This window comes from Berghia stephanieae, chromosome 9 (genome assembly GCF_034508935.2).
Source record: "Berghia stephanieae isolate SIO BIC M18660-M18661 chromosome 9, UCSD_Bste_1.3, whole genome shotgun sequence".
NCBI classification, from domain to species: domain Eukaryota; kingdom Metazoa; phylum Mollusca; class Gastropoda; order Nudibranchia; family Aeolidiidae; genus Berghia; species Berghia stephanieae.
In genome coordinates, this window is record NC_088368.1 from 45,228,195 (window position 1) to 45,255,703 (window position 27,509).

Sequence of the window (27,509 nt, forward strand, 5' to 3'; positions counted from 1 at the left end):
CCTTGTAAAGCTCTTTGAGTACGTTTAGTTATAAATAATAACGAGAAGTTGAACGGAAGCTTCAATTTAATTACAAAAACAGATCAAATGAACGTTTCAGGTTTCCCCTTTATCAACAAAACAGGATGATTGAAACACCACAGATGAATGAGATGATGTGGTAGTGGCGTAGTTAAGATTAACATTCATCTTAACTACACCACTACCACATCATCTCATTCATCTGTGGTTTTTCAATCATCCTGTTTTGTTGATAAAGGGGAAACCCAAATCGTTCATTTGATCTGTTTTTGTAATTAAATTGAAGCTTACATTCAACTTCACGTTATTATTTATTTCTTCGAGCTTTGAGCAGCAACATTTACACTACTGAGTACGTTTAGTGGATATTGCATTATATTTTTAAAGTTCAATGGCAATGTTGTGAGCTTCTTAGCCAAGCAAATACTATCTGTATTTTTGTGATTTGTTGTTTGTCTCCTGACCATGACGTTACTATAGTATTCTAGTCGGCCATGCTCCTGCATGACGTTACTATAGTATTCTAGTCGGCCATGCTCCTGCATGACGTTACTATAGTATTCTAGTCGGCCATGCTCCTGCATGACGTTACTATAGTATTCTAGTCGGCCATGCTCCTGCATGACGTTACTATAGTATTCTAGTCGGCCATGCTCCTGCATGACGTTACTATAGTATTCTAGTCGGCCATGCTCCTGCATGACGTTACTATAGTATTCTAGTCGGCCATGCTCCTGACGCAAGCCAAAGGCTGAAACATTGTTTGTTTTGTGTTGTCCCTTTTATCTGAGTCAAATTTACTCACTTTATTTTCTCTCCATAAGAAAAGAAACCTTCTTAGTAACTCAAAAACACGTGAATAATTTACCCAATATGAAAATAAAAGGAAACAATGCTTATTTTAAAAAAATTACAGATTTGAATTTTGAATTTGAATTTTACCTCTTCAATCTATAGATCTATTTTAGGTGGTGTTGAGAATTTACACCACAACAGTGGTAGCCAGTGATAGCAAGATAAATAATAAGAGAAATAAAAGTTAGAAAGAAATTCAGTCTTGTTTTCTTTGTTTGTTTTTAAGGGTTTGTTTTTTTTTTTTGTTTTTAAGGGTTTTACGGCGCTTGCAACACATTAAGGTCATATCAGCGCCAGTAAAAAGGAAGAAAATGGGATAGTTAAAAGTTCTAGAATTACAATTAAAGCACAAAAGAAAAGGTAAGACAAAGGGGAACTGGTTCAAATAGGGAACAGATGTAGATTCCAAGAGCACACCGTTAAAGTACTTAGTTTGAGATCACCTAAAAGTCTCATCCAGACACAAGCACAGGTCCCAACTAAGAGGAATACACTCAAATGTTTACCAATCATATAATATAATATGTAAACTAAACATAATACAATGCATAACAGAGAGATGATTTACAAGGAAAAAATATCATCTCCCAAAACTATAACTATACATTCGACTGTTTCCCTCCCAGTCAAGGATCAGGACAAAACTAAGCAATCTCATTCCAAGACAATGACAGGAAACAATTGGAAAACGGGTATGGGAGGATAGAAGACACAGCATGTACCTCCCTGCCCACTATGGAAGGTCAGGATCCCCACCCAGTGTTTTTAAGGGTTTACGGCGCTTGCAACACATTTAGGTCATATCAGTGCCAGTAAAAAGGAAGGAAATTGGATAGTAAAAACATTCTAGATGCACAATTAAAAGAACTTGAGGAAAATTAGACAAAGGGGAATTAGTTCAAATAGGGAACAGATAAGAGCACTCTATCAGTGTACTTAGTTTGAAATCACCTTAAAGTCTCACCCAGACACCAGCACAGGATCCCACAAAGAGGAATACACTCAAATGTTTACAAATCATATGCTAAAAAAAAAAATAATAATAATAACAGTACATAATAGATAGTTGATTTACAAGGGAAAAAAATATCACTTCACAAAACTATAACTATACATTCGATTGTTTCCCTCCCAGCCAAGGAACTCCGGCAAGGATCAGGACAAAACTAAGTAATCTCATTCCAAGACAATGACAGGAATCAATTGGAAAACGGGTATGGGGGGATAGAAGACACAGCATGTACCTCTCTGCCCACTATGGGAGGTCAGGATCCCAACCCAGAGAGAAAAGATGTAGATTCCAAGAGCACACTATCAAAGTACTTAGTTTGAGATCACATAAAAATCTCATCCAGACACAAGCACAGGTCCCTACTAAGAGGAATACACTCAAATGTTTACCAATCATATAGATGTAAACAAGCAAGACAAAGATAGAAAGCAATTGGACAACAGATACCGGGGGATAGAAGACACAGCAAGTACCTCCCTGCCCTCATCGCCCGGGTTACGAGTTAAAATGCAATCTGGCCACTTACAATTCTGTCCCTATCTTCTCTTTCCTTGGACGTCGTTGTACTCATCAGCTCCATCAACTGTTTCTGGAGTTGTTCTGCCTCGGACTTTGATTTCTTTTCCGCCTCTTTGACCAGAAGAATTTCCTGTTCAGACTTGCTAGCCTTCTCCGCAAGCTGGGGATGGGGTGGTGGGGGAATGAATGAACGATAAAGTACAAAACTATGAAGCTTAATTTAAAAATAGCAACATATCATCTTCATCTAGTATACATGCTTAGAGAACTTGCTCCTAGTTACCTCCCTTTAAAGTGAAATTTTTTTTTTTCAAAACGAAACCAAAGGTGAAACCTAACATTTGGCAAGTCATCATCTAACAGTTCCAGCAGTTTGATCCAACCCGTCTGCTCATCTTATGATTTACTTTTTTTTCCCTAAGTTGAAAGGTATAATCCATAGAAATATGCTAAAGCATTTCTTGCAATAGAACAGGGTGTTGTAGTTACACAAGCACTGTAGTATGATTTAATTCAAGTAGCAAAATTACCACAGGAAAGTGATCCACAAAAATTCATGAGATCTAGTGTTTGAGTGAACCAAATCTTTTTTTAAACCAATCATCACTCAAGTTTTCACTCAAAAATCCTATTATTATATATCATAAGTAATAAAAGTGTTTTAATTTGTATTTTCAGGCAATCTCATACGCGAGATGCTCGTATTGATTGACAACATTCAAATCTCACTTAACTCACTCAACCCCAACACCGACTATATCCATAGTTTACCCGGGTTCCTTTTTACCCCATGCCTATTTATTACATTATTCTGAGACAAATTATAGGCGTAGTATCAAAGCTAATGTTTTTAGTTTTTACATGTTAATGGTAGTGGAATTAAACTATCTATGTAAATGCTCATTTTTTAATACATTTTTTCCAATTTTGTAAAGTAGCAAAAATCTCTAGGATTGAGTGAGTTAACTCTCTCCTTACCAGCCAATTTCAGAATTTTTCCCAAAACTTCACACCCACCCACCCAACACAAAAACAGACATTTCTTACTCAAACAGAAAAGCAACAAGCACATTCTATACATAATATTGTTCGACAATATGAGCTCTATTACAGAATGTAAAGTTTTTATAGCTATAGCAAAAAGAAATGAAATCTGGATGAGAAAAGTGACGGTTGCATCGTAACAAATGTGACGATTTTCCAATTTGTGGGAATGAGAGGGTCAAAGATTTATCTGTTTACGTCATAAGTTGCAATATTATTATAATATTTTGTTGTTGTTAAATTGAATTCATATCGCTTTTCCATCAAACTGTCTTACCATAATATGTTTTGTTTTATATCACTGTAAAGCGCGAAAACTGGACTACAAATGCAGAAACACAAAAGAACATTGAAGCTTTTGAAATGTGGTGCTTGAGAAGGATGCAGAGAATATCGTATACCGCACACAAAACGAACGAAGAAGTGCTAAAACAAACATACCAACAAAGGAAACTAATGCCCTTAATAGTGGATCGACAACTATCCTTTTTCGGACACATAGTAAGGAAAGATAAGAATGAATACCTGGCAAGTTGTGGAAAAATACCTGGTAAACGCGCCCGGGGGAGACAAAGAAAAACACTCATAGACCAACTGAAGGGCTTCACCAACCTAACAATCCAAGAGCTGTTTGAAAAAGCAAGAGACAGGGAGGAATGGAGAGAGATAATTCATGCAGTATCCGAAGCCTGGACCAGGCATGGAACCTAGAAGAAGAAGAAGAAGAAAGCGCTTAGAGACTGTGTCAATGGGGTAAAGCACTATATAAATGCCATTTATTATTACTATTATTATTATTATTATTATTATTATTATTATTATTATTATTATTATTATTAACTATTGAAGATTATTTACAATACATAATTAATGTCAATTCGTAGACTGTAAATGTGTCTGACTTTCTTTTACCGTAAGGACCCACCCCATGGCTTTTGGGGACCTCCCTGAGATATAAGCATTATCTTTGTCCAAAAACAATGTGCACGCTCTCTGAATGCAAAACATACACGAGCAGAGCTGCCAACCCCATCTGATTAGAATGTGTACAATGGGACCTCAAAATGGGGGAGATTTCATAAAATTGGGTACAATCCTGAAATCGACGGAAACTAACCATTGTGAAAGTAAGAGGAAGGTAAACTTACATAAAGTCACACCGCACAAGCTCAATTGCAGCAACAATGATGTTCCCAAGACTATAATCCAATCCTTTCAGAATTCTACCTCCCAGCATGAAGATCATAATTGGTCAAAAAATATATGAACATCCACTTGGTCACCAAGGTTTCTCAATGGGCTAGTAATAATATGAATTACAACTAAAGAAAACTGAAGTGACTCTGCACACTGAAAATGGGTACAATCTTGGGGGAAATGCGTACAAGCGGACAATCGCTGAAAATGCGTACAATTCCGCATTTTTTGCAGTAGGTTGGCAGCTCTGTACGAGGCACAAAGAAAAAGAAATATATTGTAAAGCTCCTCAAGCATGGAGAGAAATCGTGGATTCGAGACGTATGGCACGAATCCTTTTTTGCCCTAACTATAAACGACCTCAATAATGCCTTTCACCCAACAGTTGAGACATGCAGGAGGTTGGTAGGACTGAAAGGAAGTATTTGAACAAGAGAAAAGTGACAAATATGTGAAAACAGGCATAAAGTGACAGTTATCCAGTTTGTCTGAAAAAAAATTAAAAAATTGAGCTTTTATATAGCGCAATATCCACTAAACGTGCTCAAAGCGCTTTACAAGGGGTCCCTGGACAACAGCAACAAGTAACATGTAGGATGGGACATGACATCTGCTAGGCGATATATTACAATTTTTCGGACAGATACAACGCTGTTAAAGGCAGGTACTCATTTTACACCTGAGATGGTGAGAGAAAAAGAGTAAAGAGTCTTCTCCAAAGACTCAACTATGCGCCGAGCAAAGCTCAAACCCAGGACCTTCCGATCTGAAAGCCAGTGTCATACCACTAGACCACATAGTTGCACAGGATGTGAGCCAGGTATCCTACAGGATTACATGAGACATAAAATACTGAATAAACCTTGGACACGGTGCGTGTCAGGTCATGATGGAGAGGCGTTCTTGTCCTGTCTATGGGTTGAAAATAGGCCGGAAATATGCGACACTGCCTGTTTTTAACAACCATTAAATTCAGGAAATCGCCAGAAAACAACCCCTCGTGGTATGGCGGCCCATCATGCATTGTGTCAAAGGGTAAATAGGGGAAATTTGTCACTAGGGTCTATTCCAAGGGAAGACTGGAATAACCCAGGCATCAGCCGCAGTGCAGCGCCGCAAATTGAGATAGGGCGAGGTGACTTGCTCAAGGCCACACAGCGTAGTGGCGGGTGGTCGAACTCGATACCTTTCGGGTACAAAGCAAAGAACGCACCGCTGAACCATATTGTCCTATTTTCATCAAATTCCATGACAGCCGTTTTACCTGCTTTTCATAAAAGGAATCTTTGGACGAAGCCAGTTCAAAATTCTCCAGAGCTCGTTTCTCAGCATCTTCCAACTGTTTCTTTAAATCCTCAATCTGGAAGAATAAAATAAGAAGGCATTGTTAGTTTACTTATCCATAACTTATAATATCTATATGCGGCTATCTGGTCTTGTGGTATGACACTCGCTTTCGGATCGGGAGGCCCTGGGTTCGAGCCTCGCTTGGAGCATAGCTGAGTCCTTGTAAAATGAGTACCTGGCCGTTAACAGCGTTGTCTCTATCCGAAAACATTGTAATATTGCCTAACAGGCGTCATGTCACATCCTAAATGTTAAGTGTTTCTGTTGGCCAGGGACCCCTTGTAAAGCGCTTTGAGCACATAAGTGGATATTGCGCTATATAAAAAGCTCAATTTAGAATTTATGAATTCGTCATTAGTGGAAAGAACTTAATCAACAAATCAGAGAAGTTGCCAAAGTGTCCCAGTCCGACGATTAGGAGGCGATCGCCAATGAGTCAAGTAAGTCATTCTCTTTGGTAAAATGTGAACCACCGTCTAAAAATGGTTTTATGTATGGGAGATTTACAGGGTGAAAAATATAATTTCTAATCAAGTGTATGAGACGAGTTAGTTTGCATGTTCAGAATAAACACAATTTCTATTAAATCATTATTATTATTATTATTATTATTATTATTATTATTATTATTATTATTATTATTATTATTATTATTATTATTATTATTATTATTTTTATTATGATCATTATCATTATTATTATTGCTTGTTTTGTAAGCTATAAACGATAACTAAAAGCGTGTTATCCCTTTATTATTATAATTGTTAGAATAATTTGTACAAAGAGAGATGTTATGACTCCTGGCCAATGTCCTGAAATAAACATTTGAATCTTTGAATCTTCTAGTGTGAAAAACAAACATTTTATAAACCTGATCAGATTCAAATTCACTTCCAGACACCTGGCTCACATCTGCACAAAACAAGTGATGATAATTGAGCTTTATATAGCACAATATCCACTAGATGTGCTCAAAGCGCTTTACAAGGGATCCCTGGCCAACAGCAACACTTAACATTTAGGACGGGACACGACGCCTGTTAGGCAATATTATAACTGTTAACAGCCAGGTACTCATTTTACACCTGAGTACGGTGAGAGAATATGAGTAAAGAGCCTTTTTCAGGGACTCAACTATGCGCCGAGCGAGGCTCGAACCCAGGACCTTCCGATCCGAAAGCAAGTGACATACCACTAGACCATATAGCCGCAAGTAATGATAATGGCAATTTGTAAAAAAAAAAGGAGAAAAATCTCCATCAGTCAAACTCAATACATATACGAAACTAAAATATTTATCATGTTTACTTGAAATTATGCAATATCACCACTAATCTACTTATATTCATTCTTACAATTAGACACAAGTATCTTTGTTTTACACATTTGGGATTTGGGGGTTGGGGGATGTAACATTATTCGCAGGATGTTATTTTTTAAATTTCTTTTCTTTGGGGGTGGGGGGAGAGAATTTTGATTTCAGACCAAAAAAAAAAAAAAAAGAGGACAAACCTGTTTCTCAAAATTGTTCCTCATTTGATCCGTGATTTTCTGGTGGTTGGAGATCTCCTCACCATCCTCTGCTATCTTGGTGTTTAGGTGGGATATCTGATGAAGAGATGAATTTATTTTAAAATGTGTTAAGAAAAGAAAGCAATTGTTTAACTCTTTCAGCGCTATTAGCCGTACTATGAGGCCAGAGAAGAATCTGTTCTACTGGCCAATGACCGCACAGTACGGCCGGTCTTGAAAGGCAAAAATAATAATGTAATCCAATCCTACTTTCTACAAAAGTACTATAAATTGAACCAATGATATCATTTCTTTCATCAAAACATTCAATTGGCCCTAGGGGGGTATTTTAATTGAGATATTGCGCCGAATTTGAATGTTGCTTTGTCTTAGCTTGTCATTCTAATGCTGCCTCAATCAGGTGTCAGCCATTTTGTGATGGAAATGTGAATATAGCATCAGCGCTGAAAGAGTTAATGTGATTTATAAAGGGTGATCTCCACTACGAATACTCCATAAACTCTACAATGTGGCCCAAGCCAAACAACAACGATGAATATCAAGGATGAGATATACAGCCATGGGTCAACATTGGGAAAAATGGAAAGTCTGTCAGGACTGAGCCAGCGACACAAAACCAATGAATCTGTCAAACTCAGGAGTCCATCGTCAAAGTCAAACCAAATGCAAAATAATATAAAATAACATAGGAACGGAATATTATATTTTAAAAAAGAAAAAAAAAAAAACACAAAAAAACTTTGAGATTTTATATAGAGCAATATCCACTACATGTGCTCAAAGTGCTTTACAATGGGTTCCTGGCCAACATCAACACTTAACATGTAGGACGTGACATGATGCCTGGTAGGCGATATTACCATTTTTTCCGACAGAGACGATGCTGTTAATGGCCAGGTACTCATTTTACACTTGAGTATGGTGAGAGAATGTGAGTAAAGAATCTTTCCCAAGGAACTCAACTATGCGAGGCTTGAACCCAGGACCTTCCGATCCGAGTGTCATACCATCAAACCACATAGCCGTATGATATAATCTATTGCTACTAGTGCTACTTCCATCAATTCTTGTCATAAAACATAACTTTTCCCATATGTGTCAGTGCATGACATAATCAGTCGGGAGGTGAACAACTTTGGATTTGCATATTTTGCATTTTCTGAAAGAGCATGCTCCCCAGAACGTTTTAATCTTTATTTGAAGTAATTGGGCTGATTTTTGATGTTTTGATTTTTGAGTTATGGTCAGATGTATGGGAAAGGTATCCAGCAACTTTTCTCAAATTTCATACTTTTTCATCTTGACTAGATGTAAAAAATATTTAGAAGTGAAAGTAAGCTTTGATATTTCCCGAAGATGTACAAAAAGGGTTGATTTAATTATTTATGACAAGAACTCATTCTTGATAAAAATTGACCTCCTAAATAAACTTGGCAATATATCATTTAGAACCTTTTCACCATCCAACTGATTATGTCGATCTGCTCAAAGATCTCTACTGACACTCCCCAAACCAATGGCAACACTTAATATGTAGGATAAAACATGCTGCCCTTAAGTCACTGTTATAATTTATTTCACTCACTGTAACATATATGAGCAGTCTAACCGAGTACATTGTGCATTTCACAAGGATAAAAAAATCTGGGATAGACCCGGGAAAAAAAAAACTAGAAGTTGCAAGATCTGTGTTTATGGATTGATTTATTATTCATTGTGCTGCTATGTGGTCTAGTGAGATGACACTCGCTTTCGGATCGGAAGGTCATGGGTTCGAGCCTCGCTCTGCGCATAGTTGAGTCCTTAGAAAAGACTCTTTACTCACATTCTCTCACCGTACTCAGGTGTAAATAGTACCTGGCCATCAACAGTGTTGTCTCTGTAGGAAAAATTTTAATATCGCCTAACAGGCATCATGTCTCGTTCTACATGTTATGTGTTGCTGTTGGTCAGGGACCCTTTGCAAAGCGCTTTGAGCACCTTCAGTGGATATTGCGCTATATAAAAGCTCACTTTAAAGTGTATCTGGCCAGGACCAGGAGAAAACCAAGAAATCTCATTCCAAGACAAAGACAGAAAGCAAGTTGGAAAACAGATATAGGGGTATAGAAGACACAGTAAGTACCTCCCTGCACACTATGGGAGGTCAAAAACGACACCCCCAGAGTTGAAAGGTCTGTGTTAATTGATTGATTTATTATTCACCTGTTCTTCCAGTTGAGTTATCTTATCGCTCCAGGTAGACTTGATCTCTGTCAGTTGCTGTCGGGCCTCCGTTAATTTCAGTTCCATCTGTTTACGTTCTGCTTCTAACGCTGTGGCTTTGTCATCGCCTGAGAGGGCCGAGTCGGCCATACGTTGTTCGAGGGTGGCCACTCGTTCATTCAAAGTGTCGATCAAGTCTTCTTTTTCTCTCAACGCTTTGGCACTCTAAAAGTAAAAACACAAACAGGCGGAGAATATTTTTCCCTCAATAAATTGTTTCGTATCAAAGTTTTCAAAATAAAATGTCAAATATTATATTATATATAATGTACGATGTATTGAATACAAAAAGACACATCTGGAAAAAGTTTTCAAATATTTGATACAAAATCATGAAATTTTCAACTTTATTTAAAATCTACTGGAATTTTTTGTTTGTTTGTTGCTTTAGGTCTCTTCCAACACAATTGAGGTTATATGAGAGACCGCTGAAACAAAAAAACAAGCAATCTAACAAAAATAGTACAGATGTCAATCAAAATCATAACCTAAAGATATCATAAGCTAAATTATAAATAACCAAGAACAAACAGGCAGAGGATTTACAGGAAAAAAAATATCCCCTGTCAAAAATACAATCACAAACCAAAGAAGCAGGATAGGCTAGTAAAGAGAAGAAGAAACGACATCACTATCGGATCGTACACCCATGCGAACATCATAGGTATATGATTCAAGGGTGATGCTCCCATCCAACGACATCACTGTCGGATCGTACACCCATGCGAACATCATAGGTATACGATTCAAGGGTGATGCTCCCATCCAACCACCCGCCACTATCGGATCGTACACCCATGCGAACATCATAGGTATACGATTCAAGGGTGATGCTCCCATCCAACCACCCACCACTATCGGATCGTACACCCATGCGAACATCATAGGTATATGATTCAAGGGTGATGCTCCCATCCAACGACATCACTGTCGGATCGTACACCCATGCGAACATCATAGGTATACGATTCAAGGGTGATGCTCCCATCCAACCACCCGCCCTCTACTGGAATTACCCAAATACAAACATGCCAACCCAAAATATACAAAAAGTGAAGCAGGGTGCCCTCCATTTCCAATGGTCAACCTCAACAAAAATCCAACCAAATCCTGAAAAATCCTTTTAAAAAAACAACTAAACGCCATCAAATCATATAGGGAATGAGATTAGCGGAAGAGTAGCGTCCCTTGATTAGACGTCACCGGGGGAGAAGTTATTTGTAAACAAACCAACTACAAGCCAAGCGCTCCGAATACATAAATTTATTATTCATATTTCTGTACAAAAATGCCTGTCATAATCAACGTAGATCTTTTCTTTAGTTTTCTCCATTATGAAATGTTAACAAAATATGATGTAGACTACAAATTAAAAATAAAAGATGTTGATAAATAATACAATACAATGAGACAATCTTTCCTAAACTTACTGAACTTCCCGCAAATGATTAGTACTAATAATGGCGATAGCGTCTGTCGGATGTCAAAACGTGACTTCCAACAAAGGGGCGCTACTCTTAAATCTGTTTTGAAATCTCATTCCCTATAGGACGAGATGTCGAACAGTCTTGCCAGGTTGGCAGATTTTCCACCAAATTGGCAGAGTTTTATCAGGGAAAAAATGGCCTGGCAGATGTCGGATTTGTTACGATTTGTATGCAATTTTAAAAAAGTAAAAGTCTAGCAATCAAGTCTAATTATTTTTTCTTTTCCCCCCCTAAAGTGACTTTTAGAGCACCTATTGTGAGTGTTCTATTGGCCTTGATCTATATTACAAGATCTAAATCAGATTAACCCAAGGTGAAAACAATACCCGACAGTTTAACTCTCGCTCAAACAAAATCGAAGCTCCGAATCTTGTTCACTGCTGTTTATTTCTTCATAAAATCGGTGACTGACAACAGCAGCCGCATGCTGTAAAATTGGCTACCTGGACGGGGATTCCCCTTTTTGAGGGTTAAGACACAAAGTATTGCATTTTCGTGATGTAATACAACACCATATCTAGATGACCACTTACATTACAATAATATTAACTTACGGAACAGACAGTACTACTTTCACTTGTTATGTTGGTTCTTTTTTCGTTTTATTGTGATTATTCTGATAGGTTTTATAAGGAATTTAAAACCCCTACTATTTTAAAATATTTTTGTTGTTGTGCGGACAATAAAAAATTCAAATCTTTAAAATCAGACATTGGATTCCGAAACTAATTCATGCTTTGTCCAGTCTTAATATTATTACACACAGTAAAACATTCATTTTCTGATTCAACACATTTTAACTACGTTTTTAATGGTCATAAATGTAATGGGCTGGACATCAGGTATGTTCTCTTCATTTGTATTTTGTATTGCATTTAAAAGATATGGAGATAAGTGGATTAAACAATTTAACACACTCCTAAAGAACATATAAAGCAATATATTGTGTGTAGGTTTTACTTCACTATTACAAATAGAAACAAAACCATCGTCATTACACCAACAACAACACCATCACAGTGGCGAAGTAGATAATAGATAGAAGCAATGCATATGGTAGAAAAAGGTATTCCTCTCTCTCTCTCTCTCTCTCTCTCTCTCTCTCTCTTTCTTTCTCTCTCTCTCTTTCTATCTCTCTCTCTCTATCTATCTATCTCTCTCACACCACACTTACATACACGCATACATCCTGCATATACACACATACAAACGTAAAAGACAGGCTAAGAGAAATGAATCACATTCACACTACACCTAATTCATACCACTGACAACAACGATATAACATCAACAGTTAGTACAGATAGTATTCCACAAAGGCAAGTTTGACTGTGGAAAATAAGAAGAGGGGGAGGGGGGGGGGGGGGGGAGTACTCAAACATAGCCAAGATAGAGAAAATAATAGTGGCACCTCCTAGGCATTAACAGATATTCAGACATAATTCTCAATATTCACAGTGTACAAGTAGTGCAGCTGGTGAATAAAACCTTCCCACACCAATCAACAGAGACATGAATGAAACAAACCCATTCATTTCATATTTCTTAAATCAGTAACAGATGTGTCTTTAAGAACTATTATTGTAGGGCTACATGCAGAGAGAGAGAGAGAGAGAGAGAGAGAGAGAGAGAGAGAGAGAGAGAGAGAGAGAGAGAGAGAGAGTATATATATATAACTTTTAATGATAAAACTGTAGAATCGGTGTTCCATGGTCAGTGGGGAGTCCAGGAAATGATTACGACATTGTTTACATTGTGTAACTTGTCCAAATTCATCACCCACGATAGCCTAGACATCTCATAGACTGCTAGATATTCCGAGTGAAATTTGATACCCCACCCCTACACTTGTTACATATTTGTTGAACTGAATTAACATTAGTGCAACAGAAAGTAGACAGTTTGTACTATGTACTAGGGTGAATAATAATAAACTGCAACGTCTGATTGTTGTTGTAGGGATTCCAGAAACATTTGATTTAAAAGATAAATGTAGTGAAAATGTGAGTCTACTTTGCTGTGTTCCTGAGAAAGAAATATACTGATGATATCTATGATATTTAGTCCACTGTGTGAGGGGGATTTCAATCTATAACATGAGTGGTATAGATTTACATTTCAGATAATTGTGGCTTGGCGATGCCATTATTTATCAGACCAATTAGACTGCTCGCTTCACTGACTGCAGGCACGTGCCATACCAGAGTGCAGGTAAAGAGAAGGAGAGTAGTGACCTCTTGACCTAGCATCTCAACAAAGTGATCCGCTGGTAAACCACTGTGTGTTATGTTTGTTTTTAAGGGTTTTACGGCGCTTGCAACACATTTAAGGTTATATCAGCGCCAGTAAAAAGGAAGCAAATGGGATAGTAAAAAGCTCTAGAATTACAATTAAAGCACCTGAGAAAAAGTAAGCCAAAGGGGAATGGGAACAAATAGGGATCAGATGTAGATTCCAAGAGCATACCACCAATGTACTCAGTTTGAGATCACCTATAAGTCTTATCCGGACACAAGCACAAAATCCAACAAAGAGGAATACACTCAAATGCTTACATTATACATTAAAAAATTACAAATATAATTATACATAGCAGAGAGATGATTTACAAGGAAAAAAATATCATCTTCCAAAACAATAACTATGCATTTGACTGTTTCCCTCTCAGCCAGGACTCCGACGAGGGCCAGGAAAAAAACCCAAGTAATCTCATTCCAAGACAAAGACAGAAAGCTTGTTGGATAAAATATAAGGGGTTAGAAGACACAGTATGTACCTCCCTGCCCGCTATGGGAGTCCAGGATCCCCACCCAGTCCGAATCTTCATCATGCCGTTAAAAAGTAAACAGTTGTAAATAGGTGAGTAGCGTTTAGTAACGTAAGTTTTATTCTGAGACAATACACTCATTTGGATTAAAAAGGGTTTTAAATCAAATGGCAAATGTTTTGGGCAGATTTTGGGCAAATGTCGCAAGGTGAAGTAGGATATAGTTGGTGGATTTTGGCGGATTTCTTGCTTAAAGTTGGCAGGATTTTTTCAAAAAGCACCTGGCAACACTGATGCCAAGAAACATGCTGTCAGGATTCTTTTAAACTCTTATTTTCTTCATTTTTTTGGAATAAATTTTTTAACTGGGAAAACCTTGGTGGAAACGGGAGTTGGCAACTCTGTATTTTGATTATCTCTACAATATTCATGAGGCAAAATGGCTTATGATTAAGTTTTTAGGGGGTTTACAGCAATTGTGACACGAGTCATTTCAGTAAAGAAAAAAAAAAAATACCAGCAAAAAGGAAAATAATAAAGTAAAAGATATAGATCTGCAATTAAAATCACCAAAAAAAAAAAAACAAAAAAAAAAACAAGGAAGAGAAAGGGGACTGGTCAAACTGAAGATTCCACAAGCAATCAACTGTATTTTGACATGACCTAAAAGTCTCATCCAGGCACAAGCAAAGAGTCCTACTATGAAGGATACACTCAAAAAAAATTGAGCTTTTATATAGCGCAATATCCACTGAAATGTGCTCAAAGCGCTTTACAAGGGGTCCCTGTTCAACAGCAACATTTAACATGTAGGACGGGACATGACGCCAGTTAGGCGATATTACAATTTTTCGGACAAAGACAACGCTGTTAACGGCCAGGTACCCATTTTACACCTGAGTACGGTGAGAGAATGTGAGTAAAGAGCCTTTTCCAAGGACTCAACTATGCGCCGAGCACGAGGCTCGAACCCAGGACCTTCCGATCCGAAAGCGAGTGTCATACCACTAGACCACATAGCTGCACAAATGTTTACATTGTACAATAAATTCAAAACGAATATCTATAAAAGTACATAACAGAGAAATTATTTACAAGGAAAAAATATCATCTTTACAAAAAGGTACAGTTGATTGTTTCCTGCGCTTTGAGCATGCAGTGCTGCCAAACCTGGTCCATGCAAATGTGTACAATGGAGAGCCAAAATGAGTAAGATTTTGAAAAAATGCGTACAATTCTGAAAAAATCGATAATTAGCACTAAATCTGATAATGGACAATTAGACCATACTGGCAATGATATAATCAATATTTGAAAGAATGAATAAGCTTACATTTTATATATGAAAAATAGAATCAACTTCCAGATCCATGTATAATTCTGATGGGTCAAGAAACATTAAGTGTTTAAGGACACCAAAAAGGTGTATGAATGATAAAAATGCTTAAATAATAGAAATTTAATTATGCGTACAATCCTCAGAAAATTGTGTACAATGAATGAAAATGCGTAAAAATACGCATTTTTTATGTAAGGTTGGCACCACTGAGCATTTTTAATGGATATTGCGCTATATATAAATATACTTATATAAAAGCTCTTTTTTTATTTTTATTTTTTTTTTGGCGTACATACTTTATTCTTCTGCAAGTCAGAATTCCTGATATAAGTCTTGTGAACTTCTTCCATATCGGCGAGTTTCGCTTGAAGGTTGTTGCACTGGGACTGTTTCTGAAATGATTTGAGGGATGTCTTTGACTTTAAGGGTTTTACGGCGCTTGCAACACATTGAGGTCATATCATCGCCAGTAAAAAAAAGGAAGAAAATGGGAGAGTAAAAAGTTCTAGAATTACAACATAAGTACCCAATAAAAAAAGGAAGACAAAGGGGAATTAGTTCTAATAGGGAACATGTAGATTCCAGGAGCATACCATCAATGTACTTAAGTTTGAGATCTACCTATAAGTCTCAAACGGACACAAGCACAAAATCCAACAAAGAGGAATACACTCAAATGCTTACATTATACATTCAAAATAAATATAATAATACATAACAGAGAGATCATTTACAAGGGGAAAAAAAATCATTTCCCAAAACTTTGCATTTGACTGTTTCCCTCCAAGCCAGGACCCCCGCCAGGGCCAGGATAAACCAAGTAATCTCATTCCAAGACAAAGACAAAAAGCATGTTGGAAAACAGATATAAGGGGATAGAAGATACAGTAAGTACCTCATTGCCCGAATGGGAGGTCAAGAGAAGAAGAAGAAGAAGAAGAAGAAGAAGAAGAAGAAGAAGAAGAAGAAGAAGAAGAAGAAGAAGAAGAAGAAGAAGAAGAAGAAGAAGAAGAAGAAGAAGAAGAAGAAAAAGAAGAAGAAGAAGAAGAAGAAGAAGAAGATAAAGAAGAAAAAAAAAGAAGAAGAAGAAGAAGAAGATAAAGAAGAAAAAGAATATTATATAAAGCTTCAAATTCTTGATAATGTGTGGTCTGGCTTCAAACATTCCTTTTAAACTATTTTTTGTTTGTTTTGTTTTAAAAAATCTAAAATGCTGATATTTACAGTGCTGTTAATGGAGACAAAAATTGAAAGTTTTGCATATTTTTTCCATGCTGAAGGCAGGTATGAAAAGGTAATCAAATGATAAAAATATAACCTCTGTCAGTTCTTTATTCAGTTCATCCAGTCGCTTGTCAAAGACAGATTTCTCTTTGCTCAATTTGGTGATCAGTTCAGCTCTCTCTGAGTTTTCCTCTTTCAGTCTGTGACTAAAATCAAAACAAAAATAAATATTTTTTAAAAATTAAAAAAATCAAAAAGTTATAAGATAAGATAGGATAATATATACTTTACTCATCCAAAAAAATGGAAATTGGTTTACAGACGTGGCATTCATGAAAATGTTTTATACATTTTCATGCATGCCAAAGTTGAGAATCTATGGCGACAATGTATATATATATATATATATATATATATATATATATATATATATATATATATATATATATATATATATATATATATAATAAATGCAAATGCACAAAAATGTAAAAATATACAACCAAGAACCAATAGCAACACTTTATATATTAATTTTATAAATTGAGATAGGCCATACCTCTGGCCTTTAGTCCGAACTTGTGTGTGTATATTTAAAAGATAGTATTTAATTTAAATCACAGCGCAATATCCACTAAATGTGCTCAAAGCGCTTTACAAGGGGTCCCTGGTCAACAGCAACACTTAACATGTAGGATGGGACATGATGCCTGTTAGGTGATATTATAATTTTTTCGGACAGAGACAACGTTGTTAACGGCCAGGTATTCATTTTACACCCGAGTAGAGAGCTTTTCCAATGACTCAACTATGCGCCTGACGAGGCTCGAACCCAGGACCATCCTATCCAAAAAGGGAGTATCATACCAAAAGATCACATAGCAGCACAAGTTTAAGCTCACCTCAAAGTCTCATCCAGAAAAAAGACCCCACAAGGAGAAATACACTCAAATGTTTGCAAAAATATAAGGTAAAACACCAAAACTAAAAAAGTACACAACAAAGAGATGATTTACAAGGGGGAAAAAAAATCTCCCAAAAACTAAAAATGATTTCATCGAGGGCAATAAATGTAGTTTATTGAAAGCAAAGAATAGAATGGCCATTTTGAATCTACTTATCCGAACCATTTTGAATCTAAACTCATTTCTCTTTAACAATAAAGAAAATGTTGCTGCTTGAAGCTCGAAGGAAAAAAAATAACCATAAGTATTGAACTGTAAACTTCAATTTATTATTAGACTAGGATATAAACTGTGGATGTTTCAGGTTTCCCCTTTATCAACAAAACACGATGAATGAAACACAAAGGACGAATGAGATAGATGTGTGTTAATGGCGTAGTTCAGTAAATAAACTTATTTAAACTTATACCTATTGGTTTCTGCACCTTGACTACACCACTCACACACATCTATCTCATTCATCCTTAGTCTTTCATTCATCGTGTTTTGTTGATAAAGGGGGAAACCCGAAACATTCACTGTATCTGTCTTCCACCTAATAAATTGAAGCTTACAATTCAAATACTACTCGTTATTTTTTTCGTCTCTTTACCAGAGAGTTCCAGTGGGTCACATCATAAATTAAAATAAATTGAGCTTTTACATAGCGCAATATCCAATAAATGTGCTCAAAGCGCTTTACAAGGGGTCCCTGGTCAACAGCAACATTTAACATGTAGGACGGGACATGATGCCTGTTAGGCGACATTACAATTTTTTTCAGACGGAGACAACGCTGTTAACGACCCGGTACTCATTTTACACTTGAGTACGGTGAGAGAATGTGAGTAAAGAGCCTTTTCCAAGGACTCAACTATGCGCTGAGCGCGAGGCTCGAACCCAGGACCATCCGATCTGAAAGCGAGTATCATACCACTAGACCACATAGCCGCATACATCATTCTCAAACACCCAGACTGACCTGTCTGCCTCTAGAGCTGTGAACTGTTGCTTCAAAGGTCCCAATTCATCGGTCAGTTTCTCCACCTGGACCTCGGCTGTCTGGCATTGGTGGCTCTTGGACTCAAGCTCCGATCGGCATTTGGACAACTCACCCTCTGTAATCAGCAACTGTGAGACGACAATATTTTTAAAAGGTAAAGATAAAATAAAGTAATCGTCCTTCAAAGCCATTGAAGCCGGAGTTTATCCCTGTTTCATAGCATGAAAACAACAATAGCAAGTGCTTGCTATCCTTTGGATAGGACAATAGTCTATCGCAAAGTAGATTCCAGCTCCGATCGACACTTGGACAATTCACCCTCTGTGATCAGCAACTGTTTTGTTTTTTGTTTTTTAAGGTTTTTACGGCACTTGCAACACATTTAGGTCATATCAGCACCAGTAAAAAGGAAGAAAATGGGATAGTAAAAAGTTCTAGAATTACAATTAAAGCATTCAAGAAAAAGTAAGACAAAGGGGAACTGGGAACAAATAGGGATCAGATGTAGATTCCAAGAGCACACCACCAATGTACTTAGTTTGAGATCACCAATAAGTCTCATCCGGACACAAGCACTGCCCCCACTAAGAGAACACACTCAAATGCTTACATTATAAATTAGAACAAATATAACAATACATAACAGAGAGATGATTTACAAGGAAAAAAATATCATCTCCCAAAACAATAACTATGCATTCGACTGTTTCCCTCCCAGCCAGGACCCCGACCAGGGCCAGGACAAAACCAAGCAATCTCATTCCAAGACAAAGACAGAATGCAAGTTGGAAAACAGATATAGGGGGATAGAAGACACAATAAGTACCTCCCTGCCCACTATGGGAGGTAGGAACCCCACCCAGGATCAGCAACTGTGAGACTTGTTTTGTTTTTAAGGGTTTTCAGCGCTTGCAACACATTTAGGTTATATCAGCGCCAAAAACTGTGAGACGACGATATTTTCAAAAGGTAAAGATAAAATAAAGAAGTCATCCGCCAGAGCCATTGGGCCCGTGGAGCTTGCCGGAGTTTATCCCGGATTCTATAGTGTGACACGGACAATAGCATTGCCGTTTTATTAAAGAACACAGTATGTACTATTCAATTAACATTGCATATACTATGTTTTTTAAAACAACGGCAGAGCTAGTACTTGCTATCCTTTGGATAGGACGAGGACGCTAGTCTATCGCAAAAGTACTTTCCACCAAATCTAACAGACTCAGCTAGCTACCCATTCACTGCTGGGTGGGCAGAGGGGTCAGAAAAAAATCTCTACTGCACCCGGCGTCGATCTTGCTCCCTTTGCGCGTGAAGCGAGTGCTCTACCAACCCAGCTAGTGGGAGCCCCGAAGATAAAATAAACTCACTTATTTTGGTTTTGACAATCTTCTTATTAATAATGTTATTTCTTGAAGATTCCTATTGAAATGGCAAGCATTTATTTTTATACTGTGTTGTGGTCGATTGGTGTTATTGTGCGGCTATCTGGTCTAGTGGTATGACACTCGCTTTCGGATCGGAAGGTCCTGGGTTCGAGCCTCGCGCTCGGCGCATAGTTGAGTCCTTGGAAAAGGCTCTTTACTCACTTTCTCTCACCGTACTCAGGTGTAAAATGAGTACCTGGCCGTTAACAGCATTGTCTTTGTCCGAAAAATTGTAACATCGCCTAACAGGCGGCATGTCCCGTCCTACATGTTAAATGTTGCTGTTGACCAGGGACCCCTTGTAAAGCGCGTTGAGCACATTTAGTGGATATTGCTCTATGTAAAGCTCAATTATATTTAATTATTTATGCAGTCATGTGGTCTAGTGATATGACACTCGCCTTCAAATCGGAAAGTCAAGGGTTTGAGTCCCGCATTGAGCAACACATAGTTGAGTCCTTGGAAAATTCCCATTACCCACGTTCTCTCACCGCACTCAGGTGTAAAATAAGTATCTGGCCTTGTCTCTGTCGGAAAAAAATGTACTATCACCTTATTGACGTCATGTCTCCACCTTTAATTTTAAGCATTGCCAGCAGGAAGAAGTGCTGAAACCTGAAACTAAAATCTTGACACTTTGCCAAACCTGAAAATGTTCCTACTGAAAATGCGGCCTAAACTTTACTCTTATTCCATCACCGTTTTTATACCATTATTAAATGATTACACAGCAAACATATTGACAAAATGAGGAAATTAATTTGATTTTAAAACCAGAGGTATGAAGCGGAAAACTGGCACCCATGAGCATTGTTGCTGGCTAGGGACCCTTTGTAAAGCACTTTGAGCATGTTTAGTGGATATTACCTTATATAAATGCTTTAGTTTTTGTTTTTTGTTTGTTTGTTTTTTTAACATCATCCTTTTTTTTTTGCTACTATGTACTATCTGTTTCTTTATGAAGACGAGAGGCCTGAAATGGCATCTGTTTTTGTGTTGTTTCAACTATTATAATATGACTCATCTATACCTGTCATCTGCATTTTTTGCCAAATTGGGACCTAAAATTTGCCAAAAGTTGCCGAAAAAAACCCCAAAATTTGCCAAGAAATTTGCCAAAAAATTTACCGAGGAGAACTAAGCGTTTCAGTAAAACTTAATGCGCGATACAGAAAAAAAATATAGAAAAGACAATTTATTACATTTAAGGAGGTTACATTTATCAATTTACAAAATAGCGTTGTTACAAAGATTTTAAAGGATCATTATCCGTAGAGAGTAGCTTCCCTTGGTTTGGGCCCAGGCAAAGCTGCAACATTTCTCAAGTTTCGCACCTTTATTTTTCGTTATCTTGTTTTCGCTTCTTTTTTTCCCCAAAATTTGCCACGCGATTTGCCAATTTTCCCAAAATTTGCCACGATTTGCCAATTTTGGGAAATTTGCCAAAATTTGCGGATCGCCCTGATATTTGCGGCCGCAAAAAATGCAGATGACAGGTTTTTGTGTTGTTTCAACTATTATAATATGACTATCTATACTGGGCAATGTTGTAAATGGGGCTGCTCGAAGCTCGAAGAAATAAATAACAATGTGAAATTGAATGAAAGCTTCAGTTTAATATATGAAAACATATAAAATGGACGTTTCAGGTTTCCCCTTTATCAACAAAACAGAATGAATGAAACACTACAGATGAATGAGATAAATGTGGCAGTGGCGTTAAGATGAATAAACAAAACATTGATAGAGCAAATTGCCCTTTGTTGAAGCAATTTCACATTGTTATTTATCTCATCTTTACTGGCTCACTTAAGCACCCTTAGTTTTTTAAACAATGGCATGCATGTCTTTTGCTTAGATTCAAGTTGTTAGATTAACTATAAAATTGAGCTTAAAACATTCAGTATGTTTTTTGTTAAGAATGATCCACTTACTTTTATAAAATATAAAATTCTTTCTAGTCGAAAAAAAAAAAGTTATCCTTCAGAATATAACATTGTTATATAGTATATCTTTTGCCATTCAGAATATAACATTGTTATATAGTATATCTTTTGCCATTCAGAATATAACATTGTTATATAGTATATCTTTTGCCATTCAGAATATAACATTGTTATATAGTATATCTTTTGCCATTCTTATCTAGAACCCCAACCCCCCCCCCCCCCCTCCCCCCAAAAAAAAAAAAAAAGAAGATGATAATATAAAGACAAATAAACAGAATTGATATTCAGTTCCAAAAATACTCACACCTTTAAATTGATCATATATTATTATATTGAAAACAAAAAGATGAAAGGACCAAAAAAAAAACCAAAAAAAAAACCCCAAGGCCACCAAAACCATTTGTCGTGTGAAAAATAACAAAACAAAACAAGCCCAAAATGACAATGACAACCCTTTTGTAAAAATATTCACAATGATGCAATGAGCATTTTAAAATGCGTCTTCTTAATTGACATGCACTATAAACTGTTACATAAATTTGACGTTAGAAATTCAATACAATAAGAAATTGAATTTTGTTTTCGTTTTGTTTGTTTGTTTGTTTTTTGTGTGATGAAGTTTCAAAATAAATAAATAAATAAATAAAAAAAAAAATAATACAAAAAGATAGGAGGTGTAAACTGATGTACTTAAGAAAACGTCTATGACACTGACACATTGTACACAAACATAAACACACACAATCACACACACACACACACACATACATACATGCACAAAATGGTATTCATTTATGCTTTTATTATACAAATATTTATATTTTAATGACAGAGCAGTAGGGTATTTTGTTTGTCTTGATTTTTATTTTCATTTGTTTTCTTCTGGTGTTTATTTGTTTTTTGGGGGTTCAAAAGGGGGGCGGTTGTTTATTGTTGACTGAATGAAAAAACAAAATTGTTTGAATGATTTCAGTCTACTAGTAACTTTGAAATCGCAATTACGAACAGAAAACAAAACAAACAAACAGACGAACAAACAAACAAACAAAAAATCAAAAACAAATGTTATAAGAATTTTTTAAAAAAATCAAAGCAAATAGCAAGAAATATAAAAAATTTAAAAAGAATGAAAATCACAGACCAGAATAAAAGCCATCACCACAACAGTCAAAATACCAGTCAAACTGTGATGCAGTAAAAAAATATTCTCTTCGAAAAAAAAATAAATAAATAAAAAAATCAGAGCAATAAAAAAAATAAAATAATAATAATAATAATAATAATAACAATTTGTGTAAGAGAAAATAAAAATTTTACTGAAAATATTTTCAAGGAAAAAATTTTTAACAATTTTTAAGCAGGAAAAATAAAAATGAAATTGAAATGAAAAATGAAATAATTGCAAGACAAAATTGATAACAGGGAGAGCAGAAGGGAGTACCAGGTGTTTGACTTTGGACATTTCCTGTATAGCACGACCTTGAATTTCATCCGTTTCCTCTTCCTGTCGGAAATACTTAGCCTGATAGGCTTGTGCAGCGGCGAGTTCTTTTTGAATTTCTTTTTTGTCCTGGGAAATCATTGATTCATTCATCGATTACATTCGTTTAAATCTTCAGAATGGAAAATGAGGGCGACGACAGTTACAACAATGCACATACACACACACACACACACACACACACACACACACACACACACTTACAGGCATAATCGCACACAATATAGATTTTTAAAAACAAATTTTTAAAAAAGGCATTACATTGTAATTGGTGAAAAAAATAGATAACGCTATGCAAGTGAACAGCATGTGAACAATTAAACCAATGGTGTAGATAGATGATGATGATGATGATGATGACGATGATGACAACATTGATGATGATGGTGATGGTGATGATGATGACGATGCTAATGGTGATGATGATGACGAAGATGATGACAACATTGATGGTGATGGTGATGGTGATGATGATGATGACGATGCTAATGGTGATGATGATGACGATGATGATGATGATGACAACATTGATGGTGATGACGATGATGATGACGAAGATGATGACATTGATGGTGATGGTGATGATGATGATGACGATGCTAATGGTGATGATGATGACGATGATGATGATGATGACAACATTGATGGTGATGGTGATGATGATGATGATGACGATGCTAATGGTGATGATGATGATGATGACAACATTGATGATGATGATGATGATGATGATGACGATGATGACGATGACAACATTGATGGTGGTGATGATGATGATGATGATTATGATGATGATGATGATGATGACAATAATGATGATGGTGATGATGATGATGATGATGATGATGATGATGATGATGATGATGATGATGATGACAACATTGATGGTGGTGATGATGATGATGATGATGATGACGATGATGATGACAACATTGATGGTGGTCATGATGATGATGATGATGATGATGATGACAACATTGATGGTGGTGATGATGATGATGATGATGATGACAAAAATCGTAAATTATGTCATCAAACAAACAACACATGACATCTACATGAAGTAAGATAGAATGAAATTCAAAGGCGTTGCACTACGACAATCTGAAGCATGCAGGACAAATGATTTGGTAAATATTATAAAACTTTAAAATATTAATAAGCATTGCATAAAAAAATGAAACATTAAAAATGTGTCTAAATTTGACAATTAAACATAAAAAGATGAAACTTTTAAAATCTTGCATATCCCAATGCATTATAAAAAAAACCAATAAAAATAGTAATGTAAGTATGTGCGTTTTTTTGTTTGTTTTTTTTTTCAATTTTTAATGAAATTTGTTTTCAAAGTGTCTTTAAAGGATATGTTCCTCATATATGCTTAACTATGAAATCTGAGCTACATCAATGTGATGTTTAGATTAACCGAAACTTTCATTAACAACAAACAACTAATTATTTTAAAATTTGTTTTGGTTTTTCTTTTTTCTTGTCTACACAAATCTGAATCTCAAAAGACACAAGGCTTCATCAAACCAAAAAGTTGGAATTCCACCTTTATCTATATCAATCCTTTCTCAGACTTGGAACATAAAAGTGACAATAAATTTTAGACCTTTCTTGCTTAACAAGTAACAATACAAGTAAGGGTATTAATTAATTAAAATTAATTATGCCCTTCCGCCAAGAGATCCAACGATATCGTCGCTTAGGCATTCCACGAAAGAATATAGATAATTCATCAAACAAGATGCCTGATGTCAACAGGAATCACCCATGTTGTCCGAGTGAGCAAATATACATGTAACTTTATCAATGTACAGGCAGTTACAGTTGAGATATTTATAGACCCCTTTGTCTACCAAAACAATCCTTGGATAGCTGGGTATGTTAAAAATGGTGGAAGATCTTTGCAATATAGCCTAGTTTCCCATTCTCAGGGTTGTGAGGCAATTACTACCAACTGTTAACTCTTGCAGCGCCATTGGCCGCACTGTGTGGCCAGAGCAGAATCTGTTCTACTGGCCAATGGCCGCACAGTGCGGCCAGTCTTGAAAGGCAAAAATAATAATGTAATCCAATCCTACTTTCTACAAAAATACTATAAATTGAACCAATGGTATCATTTCTTTCATCAGAACATTCAATTGGCCCTAGGGGGGGGGGGGTATTTTAATTGAGATTTTGGACTGAATTCGAATGTCGCTTTGTCTTAGTTTGTCATTCTCATGCTGCCTCAATCAGGTGTCAGCCATTTTGTGATGAAAATGTAAATAATATAGCCTCAGCGCTGAAAGAGTTAAGTGGCACAGAGACTTCATGGCTCTGACGGAGTATGAATTTAAGTTGGTCGCATTCTATTACAGTTTTTATCACCATTTCTCGAGAGGAAATAAATTTGTCAATTTTAACTCAAAGAAAAAAAAAAAACCCAAACAATTAGTAGATTCCAAATAAATCTATACCAGTTGCTGGATTGATTCAAGATCTGAACAAGATTTTTTTTTTTTTTCGATGACTACAATGTTACTAGTGTGCATCTGTGTGAGTGTGTCTATGTCAATATTGTATTGTTATAAATGTGTAACCAAGTGACAAATTGCCACTTTTTTGAGGACAATAAAGATTTATTATTATTATTATTATTATTATTATTATTATTATTATTATTATTATTATTATTAACATTATTATCATTACGTGGCAGGCTAATTTTTTGGGGATGTTTTTAAAAAATTTTCTTGTATTTTTTCTTTCTTCATTTGTCTGCCAACGTTTCATACAAACGTGTCCAGATCATTCTCTTACACCGGTGCCGCCTGCTCCATAATTTCTCAATTTGGAGTGGTTAAATTTTTAAACTGAAAATTAAAAAATAAAAAAATAAAAAAAATAAATTTTACAAGCATGATCGTTTAGGCGAAATTCCACACGGATGTGCAAGGCAACAAGGGAAGGGAAAGGGAAAGGTGGTGGTGGTGGTGATGGCCACATATCACTCAATCCAAACTACTGAAAGCATTCGTAGATTTCATTTCCAAACAAGAGGATACAAAACAATAATTAGTCTAAACTAGTCTACCACAAAACCAATAATAAAAAATGCTTTAAAAAAAAAAAAATAAATAAAAAAACAAAACAATTGGAGAATCTGACCTGATCTAGTTTGAGTTTGTCCGCCTGATAGCCTTCAATCAATTTGTCTCTGTAGGATTCAAACTCTTCTTTCTGTTCCTGAAGCTTTTTGGACATGACTGAAAATGTACAATTCATATTTTAACACTGAGAACAACAACAACAAATAGTAATAATAATAATAATAATAATAATAATAATAATAATAATAATAATAATAATAATATTAAAAAAAAAAAAAAATAATAATAATAATATTAATAATAAATAATAATAATAATAATAATAATAATAATAATAATAATAATAATAATAATAATAATAAAAATAATAATAATAATAAATAATAATAATAAAATAATAATAATAATAAATAATAATAATAATAATAATAATAATAATATATAAGAAAAAACAAAAAAAATGAGCTTTTATATAACGCAATATCCACTAAAATGTGCTCAAAGCGCTTTACAAGGGGTCCCTGGACAACAGAAACACTTTATATGAAGGACGGGACATGACACCTGTTAGGCGATATTACAATTTTTTTCAGACAGAGACAACGCTGTTAATGGCCAGGTTTACACCTGAGTACAGTGAGAGAATGTGAATAAAGAGCATTATCCAAGGACTCAACAATGCGCTGAGCTAGGCTCGAACCCAGGACCTTCCGATCCGCACCACTAGACCACATCTAAATTAAGAAGGAAATGAGGGAAACGAAAGGAAGTGTTTGGGGTGGGACTCGGGGAACGTGATCGTTTGGTTAATATAAAATGTGGTCTTGTGGTATGACATTCGCTTTCGATCAGAAGGTCCTGGGTTCGAGCCTTGTTCTGCGCATAGTTGAGTCCTTGGAAAAGGTTCTTTAATCACATTCTCTCAAAGTACTCAGGTATAAAATGAGTACCTGGCTGTTAACAGCTTTGTCTCTGTA

The 27,509-nt window shown here is 36.0% G+C and overlaps 1 protein-coding gene across 4 annotated transcripts in view; it reads right to left on the reverse strand.

Annotated features, from left to right (window-relative positions):
- Positions 1–27,509, reverse strand: part of LOC144980316 (uncharacterized) — a 59,599-nt gene that overhangs the window by 22,720 nt on the left and 9,370 nt on the right. For 2 of the 4 annotated variants that reach the window (XM_078927974.1, XM_078927975.1), the window contains exons 6-14: positions 26,591–26,688; positions 23,375–23,503; positions 18,537–18,685; positions 16,705–16,816; positions 15,683–15,778; positions 9,734–9,958; positions 7,508–7,603; positions 5,913–6,008; positions 2,415–2,567 (exon numbers count right to left, since the gene is read on the reverse strand). In XM_078927974.1, coding sequence (XP_078784100.1) covers positions 2,415–2,567; positions 5,913–6,008; positions 7,508–7,603; positions 9,734–9,958; positions 15,683–15,778; positions 16,705–16,816; positions 18,537–18,685; positions 23,375–23,503; positions 26,591–26,688 — 1,154 coding nt within the window. The remainder of the gene's footprint in view (positions 1–2,414; positions 2,568–5,912; positions 6,009–7,507; positions 7,604–9,733; positions 9,959–15,682; positions 15,779–16,704; positions 16,817–18,536; positions 18,686–23,374; positions 23,504–26,590; positions 26,689–27,509) is intronic. The other 2 variants (XM_078927976.1, XM_078927977.1) reach the window with 1 other exon arrangement.